Below are 21430 nucleotides of genomic sequence, written 5' to 3'. Positions count from 1 at the left end.
GAGTAGGTCAGGGTGTGACTGGGGGGGTTAGTCTAGTTTATATTTTCTATGGTAGAGTAGGTCAGGGCGTGACTGGGGGGGTTAGTCTAGTTTATATTTTCTATGGTAGAGTAGGTCAGGGTGTGACTGGGGGGGTTAGTCTAGTTTATATTTTCTATGGTAGAGTAGGTCAGGGCGTGACTGGGGGGGCTAGTCTAGTTTATATTTTCTATGGTAGAGCAGGTCAGGGTGTGACTGGGGGGGTTAGTCTAGTTTATATTTTCTATGGTAGAGTAGGTCAGGGCGTGACGGGTGGGGTTAGTCTAGTTTATATTTTCTATGGTAGAGTAGGTCAGGGTGTGACTGTGGGGGTTAGTCTAGTTTATATTTTCTATGGTAGAGTAGGTCAGGGCGTGACTGGGGGGGTTAGTCTAGTTTATATTTTCTATGGTAGAGTAGGTCAGGGTGTGACTGGGGGGGTTAGTCTAGTTTATATTTTCTATGGTGGAGTAGGTTAGGGCGTGACTGGGGGGGTTAGTCTAGTTTATATTTTCTATGGTAGAGTAGGTCAGGGCGTGACTGGGGGGGTTAGTCTAGTTTATATTTTCTATGGTAGAGTAGGTCAGGGTGTGACTGGGGGGGTTAGTCTAGTTTATATTTTCTATGGTGGAGTAGGTTAGGGCGTGACTGGGGGGGTTAGTCTAGTTTATATTTTCTATGGTAGAGTAGGTCAGGGCGTGACTGGGGGGGTTAGTCTAGTTTATATTTTATATGTGGGGTTCTAGGTTGTTTTTCTATGTTGGGGTTTTTGGTATGATTCCCAATTAGAGGCAGCTGGCTATCGTTGTCTCTAATTGTGGATCATATTTAAGTAGCATTTTTTCCACCTGTGGGTTATGGGATATTGTTTATGTTTTTAGGTAGTGTTGTAGTCACGGTTTGTTAGTTTATTGTTTTGTCTTTGCTATAGTTTCACTTCTTTATTAAATTATGTGGAACTCAACATACGCTGCGCTTTGGTCCGTTTCTACGAACGATCGTGACGGGGGTCCGTTTCTACGAACGATCGTGACGGGGATCCGTTTCTACGAACGATCGTGACGGGGGTCCGTTTCTACGAACGATCGTGACGGGGGTCCGTTTCTATGAACGATCGTGACGGGGGTCCGTTTCTACGAATGATCGTGACAGAGGGATCAGTTTTTATTTTTGCGACGCCGATATTTCTTTCCTTTTTAAGGCTGGTGAAGTTCTTATTCTACTTGTATGGGTCGTTCACAACAATTGGATGTGCATTTCGCCACCTACTGTGGCGGGTGGATAATAACGATCCCAAAAAGGAAAATATTTGGGTTAAAATAAATAAAATATCATACAAACTATCAAAAAATATATTGCCTAAACAAAATCAACTTGCTTTACTTTAAAAAAAACTAATTCTAATCAGGTCTCAACACAGGCGCAGAAGCCTCCTGTGAGGACGGGACATTTCCTAGCGACAATAGTCCTTGCTGTGCTTCTGCCGGGATGCCTTGGAGCCCCATAAACTTCTCAGCTGCAGATATAATTATATTCTGCTTCTTAGACTTCTTAGACAATTGTGCTGCACAGTTAATCACTGTGGCTATTCAGAAAGTATTCAGACCCCTTGACTTTTTTCCACGTTTTGTTAGGTTACAGCTTTATTCTAAATGTATTAAATGTTTTTTTTCCTCATCAATCTACACACAGAACCCTATATTGTCAAAGCAAAAACAGGTTTTAAGAAATGTTTGCTAATCTATAAAAAAAATTTTAAAAAACGGATCACATTTACTTAAGTATTCAGACCCTTTACTCTGTCAACTGTGGGACCTTTTATATAGACAGGTGTGTGTGTGCCTTCCCAAATCATGTCCAATTAATTGAATTTACAACAGGTGGACTCCAATCAAGTTGTAGAAATATCTCAAGGATGATCAATGGAAACAGGATGCACCTGAGCTCAATTTTGAGTCACATAGCAAAGGGTTTGAATACTTATGTAAATACTGTATTTATTTTAAAGAATTTAAAAAATGTCTAAAAACCTGTTTCCGCTTTGTCATTATGGGGTATTGTGATGTCATTATGGGGTATTGTGATGTCATTATGGGGTATTGTGATGTCATAATGGGGTATTGTGTGTAGATTACTGAGGATTTTTATTGATTTAATCCATTTTCGAATAAGGCTGTAACGTAACAGAATGTGAAAAAAGTGAAGGGGTCTGAATACTTTCTGAAAGCACTGTAAATGCCATAAAATACACCTTCTTCATATTGAGTGTATCCAGATCACCCGATTGACTTAAAACACTATCAACTGGTTGCAATGTGTCCACCTCCATATCTTCAACACTGCTGCCTCTTTCCCCTTCGACCTCCACAGAGGAGATCCGCTGTACAGCCCTGATCCTTCACACCTCAAACTCCCTAAAAGGGCACTCAAGGAAGTCCAGAGTATGATCCCCATCACAGTTGCAACATTGTCCTTTCACAGATTATTCTATTTCATACTTCCCTCCTTCCCTTTCTCTCCCTCTCCCTCCCTTTCTCTCACTCCCTCCCTCTCTCGCTCTCTCTCTCTCTCTCTCTCTCTCCATCTCTCTCTCTCTCTCTCCCCGTTTCTCTCTCTCTCTCTCTCTCTCTCTCTCTCTCTCTCTCTCTCTCTCCCCGTTTCTCTCTCTCTCTCCCTCCCTCTCTCTCTCTCTCTCTCTCTCTCTCTCTCTCCCTCCCCCTCTCTCGCCCTCTCTCCCTCCACCCTCTCTCTCTCCCTCGCCCTCTCTCTCCATCTCTCTCTCTCTCTCTCTCTCTCCATCTCTCTCTCTCTCTCTCTCTCTCTCTCCCTCTCTCTCCATCTCTCTCTCTCTCTCTCTCTCTCCCCCCCCTCTCTCTCTCTCTCTCTCTCTCTCTCTCTCTCTCTCTCTCTCTCTCTCTCTCTCTCTCTCTCTCTTCCTCTCTCTCTCTCTCTCGTACCTCAGGGAGACTCTTCTTTTGTGGTGATGACCAACTACATTATGACCGAAGGTCAGAAAATTGAAAAATGTTCTGAGGTAAGTCAACTTCTTTCTTCATTCTTTGCTTTTCCTAAATTTGCACAGAGATCATGTTTCAGATATAGTTATATACACACAGACTAAGTGTACAAAAAATTAGGAACACTGGCTCTTTCCGTGACAAAGACTGACCAGGCGAATCCAGGTGAAAGCTATGGTCCCTTATTGATGTCACCTGTTCGAGTGTGTCATGAACTGCAATGCTGCTGGGTTTTTCACGCTCAACAGTTTCCCGTGTGTATCAAGAATGGTCAATCACCCAAAGGACATCCAGCCAAGCTTGACACAACTCTGGGACAACATGGAGTCAACATGGACCAGCATCCCTGTGGAACGCCTTGTAGTCCATGCCCGACGAATTGAGTCTGTTCTGAAGGCAAAAGCGTCTGTAATTCAATATTAGGAAGTTGTTCCTAATGTTTTGTATACTTAGTCTGTGTGTGTATATAACTATATCAGTGGAGGCTGCTGAGGTGAGAGTGTCTTATAATAATGTCCGGAACGGAGAAAGTGGAATGGCATCAAATACCTGGAAACCACGTGTTTGATGTATTTAATACCATTCCACTGATTTCGCTCCTGTCATTACAACAAGTCCGTTCCTCCCCATTAAGGTGCCACCAACCTCCTGTGAGAGGAATGGGAGAAACTATAGATGTACAGTGCATTTGGAAAGTATTGACTTTTTCCACATTTTGCAACGTTACAGCTTTATTCTAAAATTGATTAAATATTTTTTCCCCCTCATCAATCTAAACAAGATACCCCATAATGACAAAGCAAAAAATTAAAATTAAAATTTTTGCAAATGTATAATAAAAAAAAACGTAAGTATTTACATAAGTATTCACACCCTTTACACAGTACTTTGTTGAAGCACCTTTGGCAGCGATTACAACCTCGAGTCTTCTTGGGTATGACGCTACAAGCTTGGCACACCTGTATTTGGGGAGTTTCTCCCATTCTTCTCTGCAGATCCTCTCAAGCTCTGTCAGGTTGGATGGGGAGTGTTGCTGCACAGCTATTTTCGGATCTCTCCAGAGATGTTCGATCGGGTTCAAGTCCGGGCTCAGGCTGGGCCACTCAAGGATATTATGAGACTTGTCCCGAAGCCACTCTTGGCCGTGTGCTTAGAGTCGTTGTCTTGTTGGAAGCTGACTCTTCACCCCAGTCTGAGGTCCTTAGTGCTCTGGAGCAGGTTTATATCAAAGATCTCTCTGTACTTTCCCTCAATCCTGACTAGTCTCCCAGTCCCTGCTGCTGAAAAACATCCCCATATAATGATGCTGCCACCGTGATGCACAAGATGGCGTCAACAGACATGGCAGCTCTCCTTCTAGATCCTAAGCAATTTTGCAGTATTTCGTTTTTTTGTGTGTTATTTCTTACATTATCAGCCCAGAATGTTTTTTGTGATATTACATACAGCCGGAAATAACTTTTGGTTATCAGAGCGGCGGTAACTCACCAGCATTACGGCCAGGAATACAACTTTCCTGAATTGGATCCTTTGTTCGTACCCCCCCAGGGCAATTTAACTTATCCCAGAGGCTGCTCCAAGTTGCCGACGGCGGAGACGAGGTATTCGGAGTGGACTTCTAGTCCGGCTCAGGAGGCGGGCACACCGTCCACCGCTTCTGAGTATATTACTAACTAATGTTCAGTCTCTGGACATTAAAGTAGACGAGCTCAGGGCGAGGATCTCTTTCCAGAGAGACATCAGTGACTGTAACATACTCTGTTTCACTGAATCATGGTTCTCTCGGGATATACTGTCCCCGTCCATACAGCCAGCTGGCTTCTCAGTTCATCACGCAGACAGGAATAAAGATGTTAACAAAGCAAATTTGAGGAAAACGCTACTGAAATTCTATCAACACTTTGACTGTGCTACTCGCTTAGGAAAAACACTGGATCACTGCTACTCTCCTTTTCAGATGCCTACAAGGCCCTCCCCCGCCCTCCCTTTGGCAAATTAGATCACGCCTCAATTTTTCTCCTTCCTTCCTATAGGCAGAAACTCAAAAAGGAAGTACCGTGCTAAGATCTATTCAACACTGGTCTGACCAATCGGAATCCATGCTTCAGGATTGTTTTGATCATGCGGGATATGTTCCGGGGAGCCTTTGAGAATAACATTGCCGCTTACACGGACACAGTGACTGAGTTCATCAGGAAGTGTATAGGGGATGTTGTTCCCACGTTGACTATTAAAACCTACCCAAACCAGAAACCGTGGATAGATGGCGGCATTCGCGCAAAAATGAAAGTGCGTTCCATTGCATTTAATCATGCGAAGATGACTGGGAATATGGTTGAATACAAAGAGTGTAGTTATTACCTCCATAAGGCAATCAAACAGACAAAACGTCAGTACAGAGACAAAGTGGAGGCACAATTCAACGGCTCAGACACAAGACTTATGTGGCAGGGTCTACAGACAATCATGGATTACAGAGGGAAAACCAGTCACGTCGCGGACACCAACTTCTTGCTCCCAGACAAGCTCAACACCATCTTCGCCTGCTTTGAGGATAACACAGTACCACCAATGCGGCCCACTCCCAAGGACTGTGGCTGTGGGCTCTCGTTCTCCGTGGCCGACGTGAGTAAGACATTTAAGCGTGTTAACTCTCGCTGACGGCATCCATAGCCGCGTCCTCAAAGCATACACAGACCAGCTGGATGCAGTGTTTACGGACATATTCAATCTCTCCCTATCCCAGTCTGCTGTCCCCACTTGCTTCAAGACGTCCACCATTGTTCCTGTACCCAAGAAAGCAAAAGTAACTGAACTAAATAACTATCACCCCGTAGCACTCACTTCTGTCATCATGAAGTGCTTTGAGAGGCTAGTTAAGGATTATATCACCTCTGCCTTACCTGACACCCTAGACAAACTTCAATTTGCTTACCGCCCCAATAGATCCACAGACGATGCAATCGCCATCGCACTGCACACTGCTCTATCCCATCTGGACAAGAGGAATACCTATGGAAGAATGCTGTTCATTGATTACAGCTCAGCATTTAACACTATAGTACCCTACAAGCTCATCATTAAGCTTGGGGCCCTGGGTCTAAACACCGTCCTGTGCAACTGGGCCCTGGACTTCCTGAAGGGCGTCCCCACGTAGTGAAGGTAGGAAACAACACCGGAATGGCGGAATGGTGCCAGGAAATTAACCTCTCCCTCAACGTCAACAAAACTAAGGAGCTGATTTTGGACATCAGGACACAGCAGAGGGAGCACGCCCCTATATCGATGGGACTGCAGGGGAGAAGGTAGAAAGCTTCAAGTTCCTCGGCGTACACATCACTGACGATCTGAAATGGTCCACCGACACAGACAGTGTGGTGAAGAAGGCGCAACAGTGCCTCTTCAATCTCAGGAGGCTGAAGAAATTTGGCTTGACCCCTAAGACCCTCAGAAATGTTTACAGATGCACAATTGAGAGCATCCTGTTGGGCTGTATCACCGCCTGGTACGGCAACTGCACCGCCCGCAACCGCAGGGCTCTCCAGAGGGTGGTACGGTCAGGTCATATATATATACTGTATTCTATTCTTAGTTAATGCCACTCCGACATTGCTCGTCTTAATGGAATTAAGAAATATATACATTTTATTTCACTTTTAGATTTGTGTAATGTTGTGAATTGTTAGATATTACTGCACTGTTGGAGCTAGAAACACAAGCATTTTGCTATACCCGTTACACATCTGCTAAATATGTGTATGTGATCAATAAAATGTGATTTGATTTGGCATTCAAATCATGCCTTTCCAAATCATGTCCAATTGATTGAATTTACCAAAGGTGGACCCAATCAAGTTGTAGAAACATCTCAAGGATGATCAATGGAAACAGGATGCACCTGAGCTCAATTTTGAGTCTCACAGCAAAGGGTCTGAATACTTATGTAAATAAGTATAAAAAAATGTTTAATACATTTGCACACAAAAAGGTATTGTGTGTAGATATTTAATACATTTTAGAATAAGGCTGTAATGTAACAAAATGTGGAAAAAGGGAAGGGGTCTGAATACTTTCCGAATACACTGTACACTCACTCCAACTCCTGTGTTTCAGCCCCAAAACTTGAAGAGTCCATGCAGCTCCGACGCAGACTGTGAAGGAAGATCAGAACGTACGGGAGATGGTAAAGTCCGGACGGCATGGCAGTGTGACAGTGTGGCACAGTCCCCTTTACTAACTCAGTGTTTCTCAACCGCTGGTCCGTGGACCAGCGCCACCAGAGGTTGGACCAGCGCCAGTCTATGGCAAATCGCCGGCCAGTCCCTGAGATAGTTAACGGACACTAATGTCGTCAGTTCTACAGTGCTAGTTTGAATGTAAATTGCCCCCGAAGGAGGAAAAAACATTGCTTGTTGGCCCCTGGTATTAAAAAGGTTGAGAAACACTGCGACTAACTAACCCTCCTCACTACCCTCCGCATTGACAAATCTAGCCATCCATTACTACCACTACCCCCTCCCAACCTAACTACTCACACTAGCCATCGTCTCTGTGACTACGCTATGAGGGATAAACAATGAGGGGCTGGGAATTCTGTGGAAATAATGAGCCCTTCGTTGTCTATCCCTTACTTTCTTAAATTATTACTATATAGAGGATTCACATTCTACATATTTCTAGCCACCAGTGTCTCTGTACTGATAATTGTGATGAAAGGTTATTCATCAGAAATGAAAACGGCACATGATTTCACTTGTCAGAGAGCAACAAAAGGTCAGTGGTCAGTTTCAGTTCACAATCCTGTGACAAAAGAGGATGGGAGGAAGAGACAGATGATTCCATTCATTTTTTGTTGTTGCAGGAGAGTAATGGTGGACTGTAGGAAAGTCAGAGCAGTGTATTGGGTGTATTCTGTACTTTGGGGCTTCTATGAGCTAAATGTACAATACATTAGTCACACAAAACAAAGCCACCAAGATAAACATTTTGACTAGTCAGGAATTTCCCTGCCCGAAGTCATACATTCAAGAAGAAAAAGTATGCTTGATTTAGATCAACAACTTTCCATGTTCTTAGCAGCCAGGATCCCGGATGGTTGAGTGACTTGGATTATCATTCTATTAAAGCATGCAAACAGACACAGTCAGACACAAGCACACAGTCAGACACAAGCACACAGTCAGAGACGGGTAGACAGTCAGAGACACAAGCACACAGTCAGAGACACAAGCACACAGTCAGAGACACAAGCACACAGGCAGAGACGGGTAGACAGTCAGAGACAGGCAGACAGTCAGAGACGGGCAGACAGTCAGAGACAGGCAGACAGTCAGAGACGGGCAGAGAGTCAGAGACAGGCAGAGAGTCAGAGACAGGCAGACAGTCAGAGACAGGCAAACAGTCAGAGACGGGCAGACAGTCAGAGACAGGCAGACAGTCAGAGACGGGCAGAGAGTCAGAGACAGGCAGACAGTCAGAGACAGGCAAACAGTCAGAGACGGGCAGAGAGTCAGAGACGGGCAGACAGGCAGAGACAGGCAGACAGGCATAGACAGGCAGACAGTCAAACAGACAGTCGGAGACAGGCACACAGTCGGAGACAGGCACACAGTCAGAGACAGGCAAACAGTCAGAGACAGGCAAACAGTCAGAGACAGGCAGACAGTCAGAGACAGGCAGATAAATAGTAGAGTAGTAGCAGCGGATCCAATAATAATTCTAAGCCTATATAACATTGAAAGGGTTGGTTGTGTATTTTGTAACAGTCCTCATGTGACCCTGGGTTACACCCAAGCCTCTTTAACCTATCAGAACCACATCAGCCCTTTCACTTTCAATCAGAAAGCTGTTGGCAGATGATTTAGATCTGTTGACGCCACCACTGCCATGTTGACTTGGGGGCATCTATATAACCTTGTGTCCTTGAGAAGGATGTGCTGGTTAATGGTTAGACTGTGGTTGAGACTAGAGGCAAGCAAACAGAACAGAAGCTGTTGTTAAAGCCTTCAGGGTGAACCGGTCTTATGATCATGTCCTGTGGGGTGGCTCACTTTACCGTGTCTGTAAATCTTTTTCATACTTCTCTGCCAATCCAGCTAGGGCCAGAGAGACAGGACCAGAGAGACAGGACCAGAGAGACGGGACCAGAAAGACGGGACCAGAAAGACGGGACCAGAGAGACAGGACAGACAAGATAGGGAGAGACAGGATAGGGAGAGACAGGATAGGGGGAGACAGGATAGGGGGAGACAGGATAGGGAGAGACAGGATAGGGAGAGACAGGATAGGGGGAGACAGGATAGGGAGAGACGGGACAGGGAGAGACGGGATAGGGAGACACAGGATAGGGAGAGACGGGACAGGGAGAGACGGGACAGGGAGATACGGGATAGGGAGAGACGGGATAGGGAGAGACGGGACAAGGAGAGACAGGATAGGGAGAGACGGGATAGGGAGAGACGGGATAGGGAGATACGGGATAGGGAGAGACGGGATAGGGAGAGACAGGATAGGGAGAGACGGGATAGGGAGAGACGGGATAGGGAGAGACGGGACAGGGAGAGACGGGATAGGGAGAGACAGGATAGGGAGAGACGGGATAGGGAGAGACGGGATAGGGAGAGACGGGACAGGGAGAGACGGGACAGGGAGATACGGGATAGGGAGAGACGGGACAGGGAGAGACAGGATAGGGAGAGACGGGACAGGGAGAGACGGGATAGGGAGATACGGGATAGGGAGAGACGGGATAGGGAGAGACGGGACAGGGAGAGACAGGATAGGGAGAGACGGGATAGGGATAGACGGAATAGGGAGAGACGGGATAGGGAGAGACGGGACAGGGAGAGACGGGATAGGGAGAGACGGGATAGGGAGAGACGGGATAGGGAGAGACAGGATAGGGAGAGACGAGACAGGGAGAGACGGGATAGGGAGATACGGGATACGGAGAGACGGGACAGGGAGAAACGGGATAGGGAGAGACGGGATAGGGAGAGACGGGATAGGGAGAAACGGGATAGGGAGAGACAGGATAGGGAGAGACGGGACAGGGAGAGACGGGATAGGGAGATACGGGACAGGGAGAGACGGGACAGGGAGAGACGGGATAGGGAGAGACGGGATAGGGAGAGACGGGATAGGGAGAGACAGGATAGGGAGAGACGGGATAGGGATAGACGGGATAGGGAGAGACGGGATAGGGAGAGACAGGATAGGGAGAGACGGGATAGGGATAGACGGGATAGGGAGAGACGGGATAGGGAGAGACGGGACAGGGAGAGACGGGACAGGGAGAGACGGGATAGGGAGAGACGGGATAGGGAGAGACGGGACAGGGAGAGACGGGATAGGGAGATACGGGATAGGGAGAGACGGGACAGGGAGAAACGGGATAGGGAGAGACGGGATAGGGAGAGACGGGATAGGGAGAGACGGGACAGGGAGAGACGGGACAGGGATAGACGGGATAGGGAGAGACGGGATAGGGAGAGACGGGATAGGGAGAGACGGGATAGGGAGAGACGGGACAGGGAGAGACGGGATAGGGAGAGACGGGATAGGGAGAGACGGGACAGGGAGAAACGGGATAGGGAGAGACAGGATAGGGAGAGACGGGATAGGGAGAGACGGGATAGGGAGAGACGGGATAGGGAGAGACGGGACAGGGAGAGACGGGACAGGGAGAGACGGGATAGGGAGAGACGGGATAGGGAGAGACGGGATAGGGAGAGACGGGTTAGGGAGAGACGGGACAGGGAGAGACGGGATAGGGAGAGACGGGATAGGGAGAGAAGGGACAGGGAGAGACAGGGCCCAGGAGACTGGGCCAGGGAGACGGGACCAGGGAGGCAGGACCAGGGAGGCAGGACCAGGGAGACAGGACCACACACAGATAATAGCCATGCTTATCATGCAGAAAGAAATGATCCTTACAGTATAAAATCAGTGAGAGATGAAAGAGACGCATCGCTCACTTAACCCATTTCCTCTGGTGTTCTGTAACGAGACACATTTCCTTTGGCGTTCTGTAACGAGACACATTTCCTTTGGCGTTCTGTAACGAGACACATTTTAGTCGAGATTTTAAGAAGTTTGGATGAGTGGATGATTGAAACAGCAATTCTATTTAAAGCGGGAAATCATTTCCTCGAGTTAAAAGACAACCTCATCTGTGGTAGGGTTGTCACGACAATCGTATCACGATACTACGATACCTGATTTCCGCCTGGCAAAAAAGGTAAACACAAAGCAGACTAAACTCTTTGATTCTTTAAAAACCCTGCTGTATGGAACATAGTGCGATATAACTTGTTAAAAGAAACATGTGATTCTGGGAGACAACATCAGGCTGTTTGTTTTCCTCAGGAAATTCAGTCAGCTTCATGTTTTGTTTCCCTGCCACGATACCTCTTGAGTATCGCGATACCGATATGGTGACAACCCTAATCTGTGGGCTCATAGTTGCTACTCCATGTTGAAAAGCTATATCCCTGCTCCGTGTCTCTGTCCCACTGCCCCCCACCCCCACCCCAAGGTCATCTGACGGGGAAGTGTTTGGTGAACACAACCAAGATGTGTGAGGTGCTAGCCTGGTGTCCTGTGGAAGATGACCGCTATATCCCAGAGTATGTAAGATCACTGAAAATGATGTTAACACTTTACAGGTATAATGTTTTATTACTCATCAGAAGTGTTATGTACTGAATGGTACTGAACAACTTTTGACTCTACCGAGTGATTTGTAGACTGATGAAATGAAAACGGTCTCTACCAGTTTCTTGTTATGACCTTTCTGTGTGTGTCTGTGTGTGTATGATGTGTTTATGCTTTGTTAGTCTTTGTTTTCATATGTTCTACTGTTTTCTGTGCAGTCCTGCGCTGTTGATGTCGGCAGAGAACTTCACACTGTTCATCAAAAACACAATCAACTTTCCAGAATATGGTGTTACGAGGTAAGACCCCTGTTTGATACACAACATGCATCCTTTAATGAGAGTAACCATGGATCCAGTCTATAATACTCATAAAAACATCAAATAAAGTTGCTTCTTCTTCCTAATAGCGTTAGTATTTGCACATGCGATAACCTGTGCTGGACGCAGGTGGTGTCTGTCTCTCTGAACCTACACGATCCTGCCAAACATTATACAGCATAACCACCATACCGTTACCACAACATTTGCCAATTAGCAAAGAAACAACATGAGGACATCTCTCCCCTCCGGCTTCCCTGATAGTGAGCTGAGGTCAGGTCATCCAGTAACTCCCTGATAGTGAGCTGAGGTCAGGTCATCCAGTAACTCCCTGATAGTGAGCTGAGGTCAGTGGCAGGTCATCCAGTAACTCCCTGATAGTGAGCTGAGGTCAGGTCATCCAGTAACTCCCTGATAGTGAGCTGAGGTCAGGTCAGGTCACCCAGTAACTCCCTGATAGTGAGCTGAGGTCAGTGGCAGGTCATCCAGTAACTCCCTGATAGTGACCTGAGGTCAGGTCATCCAGTAACTCCCTGATAGTGAGCTGAGGTCAGTGGCAGGTCATCCAGTAACTCCCTGATAGTGAGTTGAGGTCAGGTCAGGTCATCCAGTAAGTCCCTGATAGTGAGCTGAGGTCAGGTCAGGTCATCCAGTAACTCCCTGATAGTGAGCTGAGGTCAGGTCAGGTCATCCAGTAACTCCCTGATAGTGAGCTGAGGTCAGTGGCAGGTCATCCAGTAACTCCCTGATAGTGAGCTGAGGTCAGGTCATCCAGTAACTCCCTGATAGTGAGCTGAGGTCAGGTCAGGTCACCCAGTAACTCCCTGATAGTGAGCTGAGGTCAGTGGCAGGTCATCCAGTAACTCCCTGATAGTGACCTGAGGTCAGGTCATCCAGTAACTCCCTGATAGTGAGCTGAGGTCAGTGGCAGGTCATCCAGTAACTCCCTGATAGTGAGTTGAGGTCAGGTCAGGTCATCCAGTAAGTCCCTGATAGTGAGCTGAGGTCAGGTCAGGTCATCCAGTAACTCCCTGATAGTGAGCTGAGGTCAGGTCAGGTCATCCAGTAACTCCCTGATAGTGAGCTGAGGTCAGGGCAGGTCATCCAGTAACTCCCTGATAGTGAGTGAGGTCAGGTCAGGTCATCCAGTAACTCCCTGATAGTGAGCTGAGGTCAGGTCAGGTCATCCAGTAACTCCCTGATAGTGAGCTGAGGTCAGTGGCAGGTCATCCAGTAACTCCCTGATAGTGAGTTGAGGTCAGGTCAGGTCATCCAGTAACTCCCTGATAGTGAGCTGAGGTCAGTGGCAGGTCATCCAGTAACTCCCTGATAGTGAGCTGAGGTCAGGTCATCCAGTAACTCCCTGATAGTGAGCTGAGGTCAGGTCATCCAGTAACTCCCTGATAGTGAGCTGAGGTCAGTGGCAGGTCATCCAGTAACTCCCTGATAGTGAGCTGAGGTCAGGTCAGGTCATCCAGTAACTCCCTGATAGTGACCTGAGGTCAGTGGCAGGTCATCCAGTAACTCCCTGATAGTGAGCTGAGGTCAGGTCAGGTAAGGCAGGGCATCCAGTAACTCTCCTAGGATCATGAGAGGCAACATAAGTCATCGTGAGAAGGGCCAGATTCTATAGGTTAAAATGAGAAGAGTCAGATCCTATAGGTTAAAATGAGAAGTGCCAGATCCTATAGGTTAAAATGAGAAGAGTCAGATCCTATAGGTTAAAATGAGAAGAGTCAGATCCTATAGGTTAAAATGAGAAGAGTCAGATCCTATAGGTTAAAATGAGAAGAGTCAGATCCTATAGGTTAAAATGAGAAGAGTCAGATCCTATAGGTTAAAATGAGAAAAGTCAGATCCTTTAGGTTAAAATGAGAAGACCCAGAATATATAGGTAAACATGAGAAGAGACATATTCTATAGGATAAAATCATGTAGAGATATACACTACCCAATAGAGGAAAACATGGTTGAATCAACGTTGTTTCCACGTCATTTCAACAAAAAGATTCAATTTGATCAAAACAGGAACAGAGGGCAGTACCAGATGACTTTGAATCACCGTGGAAAACTGATTGGATTTGCAAAAGGCATCAACGTAAGAGAATTTTGTCAGATTTTCACCCAACTTTTAACCTAAATCCAATGGTGATATTTTTTGTTCACTTTAGTTGACAACTCAACCAAATGTAAATAAAAAAAATAGACGTTGAACTGCCGTCTGTGTCCAGTGGCATGACAGTAACGGCTTGGTGAATACACATTTAACACAACCACAGATTCATAATTCATTATGTATATATACACTAGATGACTGACAGGGGCCGCTGTTTTGAAGCCATCGTGCCTCCATCTTGGCACTCCCTCACCATTGTAAATGGTGTATTAAATTGTAAATTCCAGCATTTAGGAAGAGACAGAAATACATGTATTAATGTCTACATACATTTTTTTTAAATTCTATTACAGACACCTTATTGAATACTTTGAAATTATATTATGTGAGCTAAAAATAAATGATTATAATAATATAAATATAAATATAAATAAATAAATCGTGATATAGATTATTTTTCCATTTAAGTATTGCCTCATGTCAGATGGCGTCACTCCTACCCGACACTCACCCCTCAACCGATCTGTCTTGTAGGTCGTGGAACTCATCTATATATATATATATATATATATATATATAGACAATATATATACAGTTGCAGTCGGAAGTTTACATACACCTTAGCCAAATACATTTAAACTCAGTTTTTCACAATTCCTGACATTTAATCCTGGTAGAAATTCCCTGTCTTAGGTCAGTTAGGATCACCACTTTATTTTAAGAATGTGAAATGTCAGAATTATAGAGAGAATGATTTATTTCAGCTTTTATTTCTTTCATCACATTCCCAGTGGGTCAGAAGTTTACATACACTCAATTAGTATTTGGTGCATTGCCTTTAAATTGTTCAACTTGGGTCAAACGTTTTGGGTAGCCTTCCACAAGCTTCCTACAATAAGCTGGGTGAATTTTGGCCCATTCCTCCTGACAGAGCTGGTGTAACTGAGTCAGGTTTGTAGGCCTCCTTGCTCGCACACACTTTTTAAGTTCTGCCCACACATTTTCTATAGGATTGGGGACAGGGCTTTGTGATGGCCATTCCAATTTTATATTTGAGATTCTTCATGAAGTTGGTTGAGAGAATGCCAAGAGTGTGCAAAGCTGTCATCAAGGCAAAGGGTGGCTACTTTTAAGAATCTCAAATATAAAATATATTTAGATTTGTTTAACACTTTTTTGGTTACTACATGATTCCATATGTGTTATTTCATAGTTCCGATGTCTTCACTATTATTCTACAATGTAGAAAATAGTACATATTAAGAAAAACCCTTGAATGAGTAGGTGTGTCCAAACTTTTGACTGGTACTGTATATAAAAACATTTTCCTTCAAGTATAATGTTTTAGATTACTGATGTTACTGTCCCCACTACAAGAACCAAAAATACTTAAATATATGTAATTTTGTCCTTGAAACATTTAATTTAAATAGTGTAGAATTCCATTCATTCCTATGGAAGACTTCTTCTACCGGGTAGTACCAATATGGCCGACCGTTGGCTTCAAAGCCTCTCAATGGCCGATGCATAGCATCAGCAATCCAGGGTTTATATACATCATTGTTAATAATACAGCCCCCTCTCTGCTCTTCTGTGGGGGAGCAGAACCTTGAGGCCTCAGACCATATATTAGGCTCCCGAGTGGTGCAGCGGCCTAAGGCACTGTATCTCAGTGCAAGAGGGTTCACTGGAGTCCCTGGTTCAAATCCAGGCTGTATCTGTCACAATACAGAGGCAGATGCAAGATGCAAGCAACGATGGTTTAATGAAATAGTTTACAGTATCCACAGGACAGACAGAATATACTCAGACAGAATCCAACCCAGGGCCTAGGACACATCCTCTGATGATAGCGTGCTGAGAAATCCAAGGGAGTGAGTCCGGCTGGGTAGGAAGGAGCACAGCAGATAATCCCCACAAGGGCTGCGAGAGAACGAGCACTGACACACGACACAACCTCAGGGAAGAAACAACGATCTGACAACAAGAAACACAGGTTACAGAACATATAAAGGGGAAGATAATTAATTCCAGCTGGCGCAGACAATCAGGCCAAGATTGGGAACCACTCCCACACAAACACAGGAGAAAGAGAGAGAGAGAGAGAGCGAGAGCGAGCGAGAGCGAGAGAGCGAGCGAGAGCGAGAGCGAGAGCGAGAGAGAAAAGAGAGAGTGAGGCAGTGGATTCATGAACCGTGACAATACCCCCCCCTAGGAACGCCTCTTGGCGTTCCCAGACAAATTTACCTGTCGATTGAAATCATCGATAAGGGAGTGATCCAGAATGTCCCTAGCGGGTACCCAACTTCTCTCCTCCGGACCGTAACCCTCCCAGTCTACCAGGTACTGGAATCCGCGTCCCCTCCTTCTCGAGTTCAAAATCCGATTGACAGAAAAGGTGGTCTCCCCATCAACAAGTCGTGGCGGCGGGGGGACCGGGACCGGCGGGTTAATGCGTGCCTGAAACACCGGTTTTATCTTGGACACATGGAAGGTAGGATGAATTCTCCTATACGCCGGAGGAAGCTTGAGCCGGACCGCCACCGGACTAATGATCCTGGTGACCCTGAACGGCCCGATAAATTTGGGGGCAAGCTTGTTAGAAACGGATCGGAGTGGAATGTTCTTCGTGGAAAGCCACACTCTTTGTCCAACAACGTATACCGGAGGCTTCGACCGGTGGCGATCGACCTTAGCCTTGGTGCGCGCCCCCACCCGGAGGAGAGTCTCACGGGCTCTGCTCCATACGTGACGGCACCTCTGGATGAAAGCGTGAGCGGAGGGAACAGTGACCTCGGACTCTGTACTGGGAAAGATAGGTGGCTGGTAACCTAAACTACACTCAAATGGAGAGAGACCCGTGGCTGCCACTGGCAACGAATTGTGAGCGTACTCAACCATAGAGAGTTGTTGACTCCAGGAAGAGGGGTTCTTAGAAACCAAACATCGCAACACTCTCTTCAAATCTTGGTTGGCCCTCTCCGTTTGACCGTTGCTCTGGGGATGAAACCCTGAAGAAAGACTGACACTTGCTCCCAGTAACCTACAAAACTCCTGCCAAAACTTGGACACAAATTGGGGCCCACGGTCAGAAACTACGTCCATCGGCAGGCCATGTAAGCGAAAGACATGATCCACGACCGTTACCGCTGTTTCCTTGGCAGATGGTAATTTAGGCAAGGGAATAAAATGAGCCGCCTTCGAGAACCGGTCCACCACGGTCAAAACAACCGTCTTGCCCTGGGAGGGCGGGAGACCGGTAACAAAATCTAGCGCGATGTGGGACCAGGGTCTCGAAGGGACCGACAGCGGTTGGAGTAACCCATCTGGGGGTCGATTAGAACTCTTCCCAGTGGCACAAACCGAGCAAGCCAAGACAAAACTGTGAATGTCACGAGCCATCAGCGGCCACCAAAAGCGTTGCTTCACTAAAAAGCTAGTACGGCTGACTCCTGGATGACACGCTACGTTGGAGCAATGCCCCCACCGAATAACATCGGACCGACACCCCTCCGGCACAAACAACCGATTAGGCGGACAACCGGGCGGAGGCGTTACCCCTTCTAAGGCCGTTCTGACCCTCGATTCAACCTCCCATATAAGTGTGGAGACCACTAGGGTCCTGGGTAGGATGCACTCGGGAGTGGATGGGCGTTCGGAATGGTCAAAAATACGAGAAAGGGAATCGGGTTTGACATTCTTGGAACCCGGGCGATACGAGAGAGAGAAGTCAAAACGTCCGAAAAAGAGTGCCCACCGCGCCTGCCTGGAGTTGAGTCTCTTGGCTGTTCTGATATATTCCAAATTCTTGTGATCGGTCCAAACTATAAAAGGTACCCCCGAACCCTCTAACCAATGGCGCCACTCCTCCAATGCTAACTTTACTGCCAACAACTCTCTGTTGCCAATGTCGTAGTTGCGTTCCGCAGGTGATAACCGATGGGAAAGGAACGCGCAAGGGTGCATCTTGTTGTCAGAAGCGGCACGTTGGGAAAGTATCGCACCTACCCCCACCTCTGAAGCGTCCACCTCCACCACGAACTGACGCGAGGGATCGGGAGCTATGAGGATGGGGGCCGAAACAAAGCGGCTCTTGAGTTTGACGAATGCAGCCTCGGCTGTATCGGTCCACCTGAACGTCACTCTGGGGGAGGTTAAGGCGGTAAGGGAAGCGACTATCTGGCTAAAGTTGCGAACAAAACGCCGGTAGAAATTGGCGAATCCCAGAAACCTCTGTAGGGCCTTACGGGAATCTGGGCTTGGCCACTCCACCACAGCCTTAATCTTGTCAGGATCCATGCGAATACCTTCAGTCGAGACGATGTAACCTAGGAATGGAACGGATTGTGCATGAAAAATGCATTTCTCCGCCTTGACAAAAAGTCCATTCTCCAACAACCTCTGGAGCACTCGTCTGACGTGCTGAACGTGTTCCTGGAGAGAAGAAGAAAAAATCAGTATGTCATCCAGGTAAACATATATGAACTGATCAATCATATCTCTCAGCACGTCATTGACGAGTGCCTGGAAAACCGCTGGGGAGTTGGATAGCCCAAAAGGCATGACCAAATATTCGAAGTGCCCTCTGGGGGTGTTAAACGCGGTCTTCCATTCGTCCCCCCTCCTTATGCGAACCAAATGATATGCATTACGTAAATCCAACTTAGTGAACACGGATGCTCCCTGTAACCTTTCAAAGGCTGAGGACATCAACGGTAAGGGATAGGTATTCTTCACTGTGATGTTATTCAACCCACGGTAATCAATGCAAGGACGCAGAGATCCGTCCTTCTTCCCCACAAAGAAGAACCCCGCCCCCGCTGGAGAAGAGGAAGGACGAATGAATCCAGATGCCAGAGAATCAGAGATGTATCTCTCCATAGCCTCCCTCTCAGGAACAGAGAGTGAATATAACTTGCCTTTAGGCGGAGACTCACCTGGCAATAATTCTATTGCACAGTCATAGGGACGATGCGGAGGAAGAGAAGCAGCACGGGACTTACTGAACACCTCCTTCAGGTCGAGGTATTCAACGGGCACGTTAGACAAATCCACTGCCTCCTCTAGAAACACAGAATCAGACACAGATGAACAAGCAGACACTAAACAGGACTCAAGACACTTGTTACTCCACATGGATATAGAGTTATGACCCCAGTCAACTCTGGGGTTGTGTTGGGTGAGCCAAGGGTGGCCGAGAACTAATGGTGCAAGGGGTGAGTCCATGAGTAGAAATGATAGTGTCTCAGTGTGATTGCCAGAAGTGATGAGTGTGATAGGTTCAGTGGTGTGAGATATGTTGGGGAGTTCTTGACCATTGAGAGCGTTGACGGATATCTTGTGCGTGAGTGAGGTGATAGGAATCTGGAGCTTGTGAGCGAGCTTGAAGTCCATGAAATTACCCTCTGCTCCTGAGTCCAGTAAAGCTTGGGTGTCGTGCGTGTGGGTGGCCCATCTTAGTCTTACCGGGAGGAGAGTAGATGATGAGGTCTTCTCTGTGGTGACACCACCCGATAGTAGCCTCATACTTACTACCGGGCCTGATCTTTTACCGGGCAGAAGTGGATAAAGTGGCCCGCTCTACCACAGTAGAGACAGAGTCCTTGTGATCTCCGCCTCTCCCTCTCCTCCCGGGAGAGGCGAGCTCTCCCCAGCTGCATGGGTTCGTGAGCGGAGGCTGAACTGGCCGTGTTCCCGCCGCTGGTATGCCAGCCCTCCGTGTCGTTATACGGTCTGTTATGTCCCACTGCGCCTCCTCGTTCCACTGACACTCTGCGGCCAGAGTGCGGAATTGGATGGAGTATTCCGATACTGAACGGTCTCCTTGGCGAAGGTCAGCGAGTAGTCTGGCCGCCTCCCTACCCGCCACGGCCCGATCGAAGACCCTTCTCATCTCCTCGGAGAATGTCTGGAAAGAGGTGCAGCATGGGTCCTGGTTCGCCCACACCGCCGTTCCCCAAAGAGCTGCTTTGCCTGATAGCAGTGTGAGTACGAATGCTACCTTAGACTGTTCACGGTTGAAGGTCCGTGGCTGCAACGAGAAATGCATTGAACATCTCGTAAGAAAAGCTCTACAATAGTCCGGATCACCTGAATAACCCTCTGGTGGCGGTAGTCGTGGCTCTAGCTGAGAATCCAGCTCTGGCGGGGCGTGTGGAACTGCCGGTGTAGGTGGCGCAGCGAGACCCTTCAGATGTTGTAATTGTTGGGTCAGCTGGGATACCTGCGTCGCCATGGCTTGTACTGCCCGACCTGTGCTGGAGATGTTCTCCTCTTGTTGGTCCATTCTCGTGATACTGCTGGAAATGAATTCGGTCAGACTCGTTGAACTCGCTGCATCCATGATATGGTCAGATCGTTCTGTCACAATACAGAGGCGGATGCAAGATGCAAGCAACGATGGTTTAATGAAATAGTTTACAGTATCCACAGGACAGACAGAATATACTCAGACAGAATCCAACCCAGGGCCTAGGGCACATCCTCTGATGATAGCGTGCTGAGAAATCCAAGGGAGTGAGTCCGGCTGGGTAGGAAGGAGCACAGCAGATAATCCCCACAAGGGCTGCGAGAGAACGAGCACTGACACACGACACAACCTCAGGGAAGAAACAACGATCTGACAACAAGAAACACAGGTTACAGAACATATAAAGGGGAAGATAATTAATTCCAGCTGGCGCAGACAATCAGGCCAAGATTGGGAACCACGCCCACACAAACACAGGAGAAAGAGAGAGAGAGAGCGAGAGAGAGAGAGAGAGAGAGAGAGAGAGAGAGAGAGAGAGAGAGAGAGAGAGAGAGAGAGAGAGAGAGAGAGAGAGAGAGAGAGAGAGAAAAGAGAGAGTGAGGCAGTGGATTCATGAACCGTGACAGTATCACATCCGGTTGTGATTGGGTTCCATAGGGCGGCGCACAATTGGCCCAGTGTCATCTGGGGTAGGCCGTCATTTTAAATAAGAATTTATTCTTAACTGACTTTACAAGTTAAATAAAGGTGAAATATATATTTTTTTGTATAGAGTAGGTCGACAGGAGAATAAATAACATCCACCAGCCTGTGCTCTTAGAAAAGGGGGTTCCAAAGGGTTTTACCTGGAACCAAAAAGGGTTCTTCTAAGGGTTCTACCATGGGGACAGCCGAAGAACGCTTTAAGGTTCTAGATCAGGGATAGACAACCGTGGTCCTGGAGTGCCGCAGGCACTTCATGATTTTGATTAAACCGACCTGGAAGACCAGGTGTGTTGAATGTAGGCTAATTACTGAACTGATCAATGATCTCAGTTGGTCAGGTGTGGTGGCT

General features: G+C 47.0%; 1 protein-coding gene across 3 annotated transcripts in view; it reads left to right on the top strand.

Moving 5' to 3' along the window:
- p2rx1 (purinergic receptor P2X, ligand-gated ion channel, 1) overlaps positions 1–21430 on the top strand; it is a 52363-nt gene that overhangs the window by 18002 nt on the left and 12931 nt on the right. For 2 of the 3 annotated variants that reach the window (XM_055941517.1, XM_055941519.1), the window contains exons 3-6: positions 2981–3052; positions 7149–7218; positions 11572–11662; positions 11909–11989. In XM_055941517.1, coding sequence (XP_055797492.1) covers positions 2981–3052; positions 7149–7218; positions 11572–11662; positions 11909–11989 — 314 coding nt within the window. The remainder of the gene's footprint in view (positions 1–2980; positions 3053–7148; positions 7219–11571; positions 11663–11908; positions 11990–21430) is intronic. The other variant, XM_055941518.1, reaches the window with a different exon arrangement.

This window comes from Salvelinus fontinalis, chromosome 13 (assembly GCF_029448725.1).
Source record: "Salvelinus fontinalis isolate EN_2023a chromosome 13, ASM2944872v1, whole genome shotgun sequence".
Classification (NCBI taxonomy): domain Eukaryota; kingdom Metazoa; phylum Chordata; class Actinopteri; order Salmoniformes; family Salmonidae; genus Salvelinus; species Salvelinus fontinalis.
This window is presented reverse-complemented; position numbering and strand designations above follow the sequence as displayed.